We start from the raw sequence: 11,760 nt of genomic DNA, 5'->3' as shown, positions 1-11,760 counted from the left end.
TTCGCCCTCGGCCTCCACCCCAGCTCCGTATGCGCTTGCGGTTCCCATCGCCACCCCCGAGCCTCAACCGTAGGGGCACATGGGGGCAGGGCAGGGTGGGATCGGGGGGGTGCCAGCGCACAACCAACCAGCATCGGAGCGGGCGAGGGTGCGCTGAGGTGGGGTAGAAGCTCTAGATGCCGAAGAGGAGGATCGGAGGGGCGGGCTAGTGGGGGGGGGGGCGAGGGCAGAGAGAAGAAGAAGAATGAAAAAAAAAAAATCGGCTGCAGTCAACGCCGATGCCACCTGTTCAAATGAATAGAGCTACGTAAGCATCAGTAACTGCTATATAGGTTTTTCGGTGCGAGAAAATCATCGAAAATGGGTGAGGCAATATTAAAATGGTTCAAAAAGTTTGAAGACTAAAATTTTGATTTTTATAATTTACAGATGATTTAAAAAAATTAATATAATTTAAGGGCTAGGGATATTTATTTATTTATTTATTTATTTATTTATTTTATTTTATTTTTCATCACTTGTCGGGGGAAAATGGCCGTTTGTTAGGGACGTTGTTGGAGGATACGTTGAAATAGAACTGGATCATCCAACGTCCAAGATTCATCCAAAACTGGCATCCTTTACGTATTAACCAGCCCCGCCTCACCTCTCCTTCTCTCTCCCTATCTCTGTGAGACCACCCATGGCTTCTTTAGCCCTTCCGGCCCACCCTCGGCCCTCCGTCTCCCCAACTCCGCGCTTCAAGACCCCGTCCCTCCGTTCGGCGGCTCCCAGACTTGTCGTCTCAAACGCGGTGAGTGACCGCCCAGATTTCTAGGGTTTCTTTTGCTTCCTCTTCCGACATCTCTCGAATTCTCGAAATCCGTTCGTCTTATAAATTCTTCCCTTCCTTTTTCTTTTGGTTATTTTCGCGAGCTACTTCTGTGCTTCTATTTAAATACTTTTGTTAGACCTTGTTCTTGCTCGACCGGAAAGCGTAAACGTAATTAACGCAGGACTGGAGCTTAGTATTGGTACAGGAATGGTCGTTAAAAACCATTGAATTTATCTATTCGATGAGGAATTGTTCATTATTATCTACAGTCAGGAGGTCATGGGGTTGCATTTGATCAATAGGACTATGAGTTTTTACAGAAAGCAATCAACTTGGCGGTTAAATTATCAGAAGATTGCTATACTTTGAAGTCCCAAGCCTCTCATGTACCCAATTGACTGGTGTTTTCAAAGACCGCTGCTTTATGGCTAAGTAATACTGACAAATGCAAGTGGTGCTGGTTGTAAGTGTTAGCCAGTGATTTTGTTCATTTAGTTGCTTGTAGGCTTGCTTAAATGGTTAAAGCAGTTTGGTTTCTTTATGTTATTACAGAACTTGAATATATGATTCGGAGCTAAAGGCTTTCTGAATATGATCCAAGTCAGATTAACTTTTAATTTTATTTGATGTCGCTTTCTATAATAGGATTGCATTGACGAAAAATGCACTGTGCATAGGCATGTTTTAGTGTGCTAAAAATAGAGAAAGGATGTTTTATGCCTAACACAAATCAGGAAACCAACTGGATATAAGATATCCGTGCGTATGGGTAATTTCCAGCTCAAAATCTGCTACATTTTTGGAGGCATGACTTGAGCTATACATGCATGTTTGAGGCATATAAGGAGTCGTCTAAAACTGAGCTAGTGGTCTCAGAACTTTATGTTTCACTTTTCAGTTGGTTGGTCATTATGATGCTAAAAGGTAGGCTTTATTCTTCAGTATCAGATTAGAAAAAAATCTCAATCGAATTGAGAAAACATTTTACTGGTTGTCAGGTTGAACTAAGAATCCTACTTTTTTTTTTAACTAGTTTTCATGTTGAACTAAGAATCCTACTTGGCACAATATTGGTCGAAAGGTTTCTGATAAGTATTCTTTCTGGTTTAGGAGTTGTTATATGGCTTCATATACAAGGGAAACCTTACATACAAAATAATGACGTATTTGCTTTTGATTTAAGAGCAAAATGATTTTCTCATGTTGGATTGCAGAAATTGCTGTGGGTGATTCCTTAACCCCCTCGCCCTTTGTGCTCACATTAATACCTTACCCTCAATCTCTTTGCTGAGCATGGTTCAAGCATTTTGTTGTAGTTCCTTTCATGCTTTTCATTCAGAGGATTTCTCCATTGATAATCACCAATTGCTAAGTACATGCCTCAAAACCATCCTCTTATCGAAGTTATAATGTTTGTTTCTTATGGCGACTGTGTATTGAAAATATTTTATTTAGTGATAGGCTTTATGTTCAATATTCAGTTCAGGTCTTTCATACATTAACTCTGGCATTGAATTGCTGACTTGCATTTGTACAGCAAAATTCAGTTGTTAACTGCCCTTATTTTCAGATTTCATGCTCAACTAACAATATTAACGTGGGATTTAGTTCTTATAATATGCATACTGGATAAATAATGCTAGAAATTTTAAAGAGAAATGTTGCAGGTTGCTGGTGGAACATCACTACGTTGGTTCCAGAAAGAGAAAATCAACCTTTCTAAACATGTGAATGAGAGCTTCCATGAAGAAGGTGATTGGGAAAATTTGGATGCTGATGTGTATCACTGGACAAGGTCATTACGTCCTGTGCAGGTACAGATTAGGTGTGGTTTTGCAGAAGTGATCTATGATGGGATATTTTGGAACATGAAATTCAGTAGTTAATTATGGCTTGGAATTGAATTTTGTAATATTCTGCAATAGCTAAGCATTCAATTTTCTTGATTTTGAACTTTGACACCCTGCAGTGGTATCCTGGTCATATTGCAAAAGCAGAAAAAGAGTTGAAAGAACAAATAAAGTTAATGGATGTTGTCGTAGAAGTTCGTGATGCCAGGATTCCTATGGCTACAAGCCATCCGCAGGTGATGCTCTATATTTGTTTCATGAAAAGCAAACATGAAGAAATAGTTACTAAATGTGTTTTGTCTGAGCAGATGGATTCCTGGCTTGGCAATCGGAAAAAAATTCTAGTTTTGAATAGAGAAGACATGATATCTGCTGCTGACAGAAATGCATGGGCTAATTTCTTCTCAAGGCAGGGCATAAAAGTTGTTTTTGCCAATGGGCAGCTTGGAATGGTATCTCCCAACCCCAAATACTCGACCAACTTATGGTAGGTTGTTTGGGGTTTCACAGTCATTTGTTAGTTATTTGGTGCCATTGCAGGGTACCATGAAACTCGGAAGGCTTGCAAAGTTATTAGCCACTGGTGTGAATACGAAACGTAGAGCTAAGGGACTCCTACCTCGTCCTGTAATTAATTTTCTGAATCTTCATTGGACATGTTTTCTTATATTTCTTCATTGTTCCAATATTTTTCATGCAGAATGTGCATTTTTGAATGGCTACATGCGCATGTGTGCATGCTTGTGCATTTGAATTAGTGTTCTTATACCATGAATGGTGTTGACAAGCAAAACCTAAAACAAATAAAAAGAATACCACGAGGTACAGATTAGAACATAAAAAATGGTTTCAAGGCTTGCCATATGAACCAAGTACCCGAAGAGAGCATTGGCAATCCACTCCTTGGATAATCCATTTTGTCTTGTTAATTATCTAGACAATATGACCAGATGTTCTTGTCACCTAGACATCCCAACAAAGGCATGCAAAAGGCCAAGTCAGAGTTTTTAGCTGTTCCTATTGCTAGGGTCCTTAGTTTTGAGAGCAACGATTGTGTGCTCATGTGGATTGCTCACCAAAACTATCAGAAGGGACTCATGAAGATGATTACATATTCTGAAACTCATGTTTATATACGAGCAAATGTTGAAGGCCTTTGTCGGTATACTTAACTAATAGGTCTATTACTAATATGTACAGTTATAATAAGCTGTAACCCCTTACATCTAACAATCATTCTAGTTGAATTCACAATATATGTGATACATACATCAACTTTTTATGATTTGTAAACTATAACTATATAAATTTTGAAATTCATGAAAGAAATTATGTCTTGTGGGTTGTCATGCGGTTGTTGGTGATTGTGTTTGAAGAACCCTTGTCATGTCAAGTGCATCAGGGAGTTCTGAGATGGATGTTGGAGAGGAAATGTTATCACGGCAAACAGATGGAATGAAGTATGGATTGGATATGCAATTTATAAGCTAAGTAGAAATATCTTACAGAAAAGTCACTTTCTTTTTGGTAAGGAAGATATAATTTTAAAGTAGCACTATTTTTAATTGGATGATAAGCCTTTTATGTCTTTGTTTGTCCGCATCTATAGATGGTTTTCTTTTATGAGGAATCACTAAGTGTTGAGTTCTTTACGATGATAAATGGTAGAGACATTTGGTAGGGCTTTTGAGAAATATTATGGAATTGTAGGATCACAAATATCTAGCTTGAAGACTTCCTAATTCCTATAATGCTTATATTCCTTTAGTTAGGAACAGTCAATGACTGCATGCTCTGGAGCTCTTTGGTGTATTTTAAGTCAAATATTTAGTTTTGCCTGTGATGATGAGATGGAGGCCATGGTTCCTCCCTTCCCTGCACTACACTTTTCCTTTTATCTAATTCTTTTCTTTCTTTCTTTCTTTCTTTATTTATTTTTTTTGTGGTTTGGCTTCACTCAGTGAGATTCTATTTATTGGGCAGTGTAATGAAAAAATTATCAGGTAATCATTATCATAACTGTGAGCTTATAAAAAGAAGCAATCATTGTTGATTGCTTTGTTGTGTGGCAAGAGGTTATGGTTGATAATTTTTGAAATATGATATCACATATTCTTTTGAGGATCAAGCCTCCTCATTCAACTATTTCATTGATAGTATCAAGGGGAGGATCAAAGATTGGTAAAGTTGAGATGCCTATAGTTGCTTCTACCAGCTACATAACTTTGTCAGCATCACAAGTCTATATTGAATTCTGTGTTTAGATAGCCAGCTGTCTATATCATATTTATTCTGTGGTTTTTTTTGGGCAATAACTGAGTCATTGTTTCATTAAGTACAGTGAAAATTAATAGTCAAGTCTGGAATATCTTCCTTTTTTTTTTTGACACTTCAATTTAATCAGTCAACACTGTTTTAAAAGCCTGCAAGCTGCAAACAGGTGGAGAAACCTAAAAAATAGTTGTCATCCAACAAATGAGATAGAACATCTTAAATAAGATTTACTAAATCACTGGTAAGCATCAACTTAACAAATCTATAAATTGGTCTTACCTGTTATACTCAAACATAATGCAAGATGTTAAGGTGGGTGCATAGGAGGGTAATCTATGTAGCCAAGGCAGCTATCTATTAAAGCTGTTGGCTGTCATCGATGATGAGTTTTTGGTAGTAGTTGTTATACATGTTGAAGTTTTCCAGTACATCATTATTCTTACCATGAAAAACCCTATCAGCAACACTGTCTCTTTTCTTTCTCAGCATGCCAAATAATATTTTCATCTAGCTTGATGGTTGAAGTGGTCATTTTATATCCATTAAATGGGTTGAACTATAATTGTTATTATAGAAGAACCACTCACTTTTCTCTAAATAATACATTATATCAGCATTCAGAAAGAAATAGTTCAGATTTGTAAGATTCTATTAGTCCTCAACCATCCAAAATAGTTTTTGGTGTTTTTTGCCCCTTTGTGAATGCAGTAATGATATATTCATGGAAATTGTAAGACATTTTACCTAAAATTTTGTATTTCAATTCAGGAATGGATGATATGTTCTGGACAGCAATTATGTGAATGCTTTTTTTATTCTGCGACAGGTCTGGATATATGAAATGTCTTATTAATAATGTATTCGTTGAAACTGTGACAGTTTCACCACAAATTTTAGAATTGCAGCTGCTCTGTCAATGCTATTATCTATATTCCATTTTTCTATTCTGTTACAGGTCCGAGCTGGAATAGTTGGATATCCAAATGTAGGAAAATCTTCTCTAATTAACCGTTTATTGAGGCGGCGAATGTGTCCAGCAGCTCCTAGGCCAGGAGTCACAAGAGAACTGAAGTAAGTTCCTCTTAGAACCTTGTTCTTTTCTCTCTTAGAGAAGTAAGCATTATTATCATAAAATTCCACCATGTATAAACCAATTTCCATTATGTTCTTTTGTAAATCTTTAATGTTTAACTTCATGGAAAATAAATTGTAAGCTTTTGGTTCAGTACTATTGCTCTCACGTATCTTTGAACAGATGGGTCCGTTTTGGGAAAGATTTAGAGTTGTTGGACTCCCCCGGCATATTACCAATGCGAATAAGTGATCAGGCAGCTGCAATCAAGCTTGCAATATGTGATGACATTGGGGAGAGATCATACGATGCTCCTGATGTGGCTGCCATTCTTGTACAAATGTTGACAAGGCTTCCAGCAGTAGGTTGGTTTCTCAACTTAACAAGCTACAATTTAAGTACTCTCCAAAATCCCATAAGTGCCTCTCTGCACATGCACACATAATAGAGACACAATCCTGTGTGCAGAATTTAACTCCAAATTCTATCTGTGAAAAGTATATAGTGGGCCATCAGTGTTGAGAACCCACACTTTTCATGGACCACAATGTCTAATTGCCTGAATTTAGTATCAGATGCTCAGGAGGTCATTTACCTATGCCTTGAGTCACACTAAAGTTGATGGTACGAGGAAAGCTAGGTGCTCAATTGTATTGTAGGGAAATTAAGTTACTAGTCTGTATTTGTTGGTCATGATCTTTTGGACCAATTAAGAGGTGATGTTATGATCAACACCTTTTGAACTAGAGGTGGATCAAAATTGAGATTGTAGGAGGGCAGAACGAAGGGAAGAAATTAGGGGGTGTTTTCTATATAAGTCTGCATTAGTTTTTGATGATCTCATTATTCAACAGGTGACGAAAAATATCTGCATGGAACCAAGATGACGAAAAATATTGTCTTACCATTATTTGCAATAAAAGAACCAAGATGCCGAAAAATATCTGCATGGAACTTTTAGTCTTCCATCAACATTTCCATAAAATTTGCTTCTATGTGCTATGCTTTGTTTTTTAAATTAGATTAGTTTTCTAGTTTCTTGTATCAAGAAATTCTTCCACAGCCTTTTGTACTTCAAGATCAGCATATACCAAAAATAGACTTGGGCAGACCCTAAATAACCTGTTTTGACACATGCCACCAGAGATGGTGGTCAAACTAGTTGTATTCTGGAAGCTCCATTGCACCATCAGAAATGGATGACATGAAACATTACATAAACATGTCCTCAAAATCTGATTAGTCTCTTTCAAAGCTTTGGTTTCAGTCATGCATAGGCATGATTTTTTTTTTGATACAATGTGGGGTCCTTGGACCCCAGAGAAATGGAATAGAGAACAAAAGAAACCAGAAGAACAGGAAAATAACTAAAGCCTTGGAAAACCGGTACCCTAAACATCTGCCAAAACCAAATCTCTAGTTTGCTGTGGTGGAGCTGCTACAGAGTCAAAATCAGCAAACCCATTCAGTCCAAAACTTGCAGGAGAGTCAGCTGGCTGTTTTACTTGTCTGTAAACATGAGAGGTAGAAAAAAATCTCTAGGCATGGTTTTTATTATTGCTGCAATATTTGCCAGGCATTGATGCTCATATTCACTTGAGGTCAACAAGAAGGTCCTGAGTGGAGTTGCCATTAGGAAGTGGTGATAAGTAGTCCTCATTTACTACAGTATGATGCCAAGTGATTGCCATGCTTAATCTGCACTCTCAGTTCTAATCTTTGTTTCTAAAAGCAAAATGCTGGGGAAATTCTTTGTTTTTTTGTCATTAAGCTTTTGTTTCCTTTTCTATCAATGATTCAATTCTCGTAGGTCTTCAAGTTTTCACCAAGTTTAATACAAGTTGCAACTTAATCTTACCAAAAGCTCATTACTTTTGATTGTATCTAATATTGAAATGAAGTTTCACAAGTTCGGAACTTAGCTTCTCTTGGTGATAAAATAATAAGTGCCAATTAGACTTTTTAGGTTAACCTGATCATTCATGCTTATGTGTTCTACATTTAGAACTCCCTAGCCATGTCAATAAAAAGAATCAAGCATGTTGCACCTATGCATGTATAGTGGAGTACGAGGTAGAGATGTCCTCTTTGTAGAGAAACAATGAGGGTTGGACTACAACATAGGTAGAATTCTTCCTAGTATGTTCTATATCATTGTTCATATACCAACAAATGTCCATGCAATGATGCAAGTATTGTTTTTGGAACAAAATCTATGTTTCTATTTATAAATTATGATAGTCGTGTTGTCTATGTATTATTTTGTTCAATTCAAACAGTTCTGACTTGTTATTGTCAAATACTTGGAGACTGACTGGTATACTATAGCAATTCTCTTGATCCACACAATCCTCTGAGATACTTCATTGAGAATAGATCAGCCACTTGTATAATTTTTATAATTTTATGTTTATGTTTTGTAATTTTATGTTCCATTTCTATCATTTAACCAGAAGCAAAATGCTACTATTTTATCTCATCGTATGAAGTTGCCAATTGGATTCACTGGTTTTCTACAGGCTTAGATACTCTCTGCAAGCGCTATAGAATTGATTCAGAAGGTCACTGTGGTAAAATGTATGCTTCCCTTTGCTGCATGATTTATCTATGCACACACTTGGTGCTTCCAGTAAATGTTGAGTAGTCTTCTGCGCATTAATAATTGATTGCAGATTTCTAGAGAAACTTGCCCTTCATTTGTTTAATGGAGATGTTAGTCAGGCTGCTGTCCGTGTCTTGAGTGACTTTAGGAAAGGGAAATTTGGTTGGATTGCACTAGAGAGGCCTCCTAGGTGAAGCTGTTGAAGTTGGACGTTTCGCCATTCTTAATCGAGCAGCCTCCAGTGCCAGAAGGCCCAGAACAATGCAGGGAAGGTGAGGTTGGATCATCTGGGGTGGACGCAGCTCCTGGACTACCAAGAAAGATCGAATTGGCTGAACATAGTAATGATGTTCAAACAAGTTGCCGGTGTGTTCTTCTCAGGGAAAGGAAAAAAAAAAAAAAAAGGCAAAGAGCAGCTTGTACATGATTGTTAAAAAATGTTTAGAGTATCTGAACAAAATCTTTTGTATTTATAGTCAAATCATCCATCATTAAAGAGGAACCATGTTTATCTTAGCAAACAGGGATTTTAGCATGATTAGTATAAAGGCTAGAGGATATAGCTTGAGATAGTAATGCTATTGCTAATGCTGATTTGATGGTTAGTGTATATATTGTTGGCGAACATTTTTATAGACAGTCAACCATCTCTAATGCTTTAGATGATTGGTAGGATCCTCAATTTATTAATTTTAGTTTTCTCAACCTTCAGTAAAAGGTTAAAGAACCTACTGAAGATTAAGGCTGGGTGTGAAGGACATCCAACTACCATATTCAAGAAATGTGCAATGGCTGAGATTTTCCACAGCCTTCTCATGTGCCCAAATGTCTAATAAGGTGCAAACAACTGGGAAATTGGAGAGTGCTTTTCTTGTGACCTCTTGATGTAGCCTCCTCAATCCCCAAGTATGCCTGCATGAAGGACATGGTGCCTGCATGGGAGCTAGCGGTGCACGAAGTCGGAGGGTTTCAGGAACTTGGGCAGACAAAACATGTTTAATAGGTAAATGTAGTATAAAGTTGGTGGCTAACATTTCCCTTTGGAAACTGTGACATGTCTCACTAGCATGATGTTCATTGGAGTAGAGGGATTGCAACAGCATGGAAGAGCATAAGATTAGCTTTATTTTAGTATGGGAGAACAATAATCTTTGCAACTAGCAACTTCAAAATGGTCTTCCACTATTCTTCCTCTGTTTGAGAAAATTATTGATGCTTTGACATTTATGGTAGAATACAACTACGCATAGACAACCATATAAGCTTTGATTTTAGAAAATTATCGCAAAGAGAGCAACGCTGCACCACCTCTTTCTTTCCATACGATGAAACCACCACCCTTTTTAATACAATCAACCATGATCACCTCCTACCATACAAAATCCCACTCGCAGCTCATACTTACTCCTATGTTGCCACTTGCTGGGAACTTGCATCTTGTAAAACAAAATTTTATTGCAGTGACACTGAGAGCGCAGGCACTAAAACCAGGATCGCCTCCCCAGTCCCTGATTCATCTTTTACTAATGAATCATAGATTTCTAAGATCATCCACTCTACCGATGACATCTATTAAAAGCTGTCCGAATCTCGTCCATTATAGAATTGTGGATATCACAATTGCTATATATTGCATGCAGAACTTAGTATAGTAGCCCATATCAATCTCCAAAGATTATGGGATCTGGTTGTCATATTCGCATGTAGTATATTTACCAAATTATGGGATTTTGCTATTGTATTATACTATATCAGGTCCCTAGTATCTTTACCATAATAAAATTTTATTCTCTAGTATCTTTTCCATAATCATGAGATTTTATTATTTATATTTTATAGTATTTGATTCCTAGAGTCAAGCTAACTTATATATAAAGCACATTAGTGCTATGAATGTGACAAGCATATCAAATCTCATTTCTAATACAAGTTTTTTGTGATATCAGAGCAGACTTTTCCTTGATCAATCAACCCCTCTTTCTTATTCTCCTATTATCCTCTCGATGTTTAATTTTCTTGGCCCTTTATTGTTCATCTAACAATCACGGCCTATTCTACTGTTATTTTTTATCCTAGTGTTGATGTAGCATCTCCATTCTTTTCCATCACTTGGATAACCCAGGCATGGTCCTAATCTCTCATGTCCTTATTGGCGACAATTATCGTTTATAGAGGTGTGCCATGAAGACTGCTTTCTTAGCTAAGAATAAAATTGGCTTTATTGATGACTCGCTTAAGAAGCCTAAACAAATTAACAACACTGATGTATGACAGCATTGCAATGCCATGGTGCTTTCTTGGATTTGAAATGTAGTCCACAAAAATCTTGTGAGCAGCATAGTCTATTTTGAAGCTACAAAGGATGCATGGGAAAATTTAGAGTGCTTTTCTCATGGTAAAGCTGCTCAATCTTATCATATCAAGCCTAATATATCAATATGTGTTCAAGATCAATTTTTAGTTACTTCTTATTTTACTACACTTAAAGCATATTGGGATGAAATCAATGATTTATTGTGGTGCAAAGAAAGAGTTGAACTATTTCTTGTAAGATGAATGGGTGTTTTAGCGACTCCTTTTCAAATATTCAGAGCGAGATACTCCCATGGAGTCTTTATCTATAGTAAGTATTTTTTTTTTTTGATTTTACAAGAGGAAAAATATGAAGTACTACAAGTCAAACTGATGCGGACTATTTCAGGCACTGCCATGGTTGCTTCATATTTTGATAGGCATGGTTCTAGTCATTCTGATAATCAATGAGGTCATGGCCACGAAAATTGTGGTGGTCAAGGATGCCTACATTATGATCATTGCAATACTACTTGGCTACCTGAACTACCTCGAAGGAACCAAAAGTTCTAGTCTTTTGCAAATCATGCTGCCAACGATGAAAGTCCTCTAGGCCCATTTATTGCACCTCAAGCTCATGTCAGAGCAGTATGCCCTATTATTATCCATATTAAATACTGATAAGACCACCACTTTTATCAACATAATAGATATTCCATTCAACTCACATCCAGACATGGGTAATTGACATAGATGCTTTTGACGACATAGTCTCTAACCCTAATCTTTTTTAATCACTTAAATCTTTACCAATTTTTCAATTCATTAGACTACCCATTGGAGGTATAGTTCAAGC

At 37.0% G+C, this 11,760-nt stretch overlaps 1 protein-coding gene across 2 annotated transcripts; it reads left to right on the top strand.

Moving 5' to 3' along the window:
- The first annotated feature begins 613 nt into the window (after positions 1 to 613).
- On the top strand, positions 614 to 9,251 carry LOC140853800 (DAR GTPase 3, chloroplastic-like). Of its 2 annotated transcripts, none has more exons than XM_073248805.1 (9): positions 614 to 793; positions 2,482 to 2,628; positions 2,784 to 2,900; positions 2,973 to 3,116; positions 3,205 to 3,291; positions 5,894 to 6,009; positions 6,194 to 6,375; positions 8,530 to 8,587; positions 8,683 to 9,251. In XM_073248805.1, exons 1-9 carry the CDS (start codon positions 683 to 685, stop codon positions 8,804 to 8,806), a joined length of 1,086 nt encoding a protein of 361 aa, XP_073104906.1. In that variant the 5' UTR covers positions 614 to 682; the 3' UTR covers positions 8,807 to 9,251. The 2 variants fall into 2 exon arrangements, with proteins under 2 accessions (XP_073104906.1, XP_073104943.1); XM_073248842.1 differs by having other exon boundaries at positions 669 to 793; positions 2,469 to 2,628.
- Positions 9,252 to 11,760: the final 2,509 nt, after the last annotated feature.

This window comes from Elaeis guineensis, chromosome 1 (genome assembly GCF_000442705.2).
Source record: "Elaeis guineensis isolate ETL-2024a chromosome 1, EG11, whole genome shotgun sequence".
Taxonomy (NCBI): Eukaryota; Viridiplantae; Streptophyta; class Magnoliopsida; order Arecales; family Arecaceae; genus Elaeis; species Elaeis guineensis.
The sequence above is the reverse complement of the archived record's forward strand: the minus strand, read 5'-3'. Positions and strand labels throughout refer to the sequence as shown.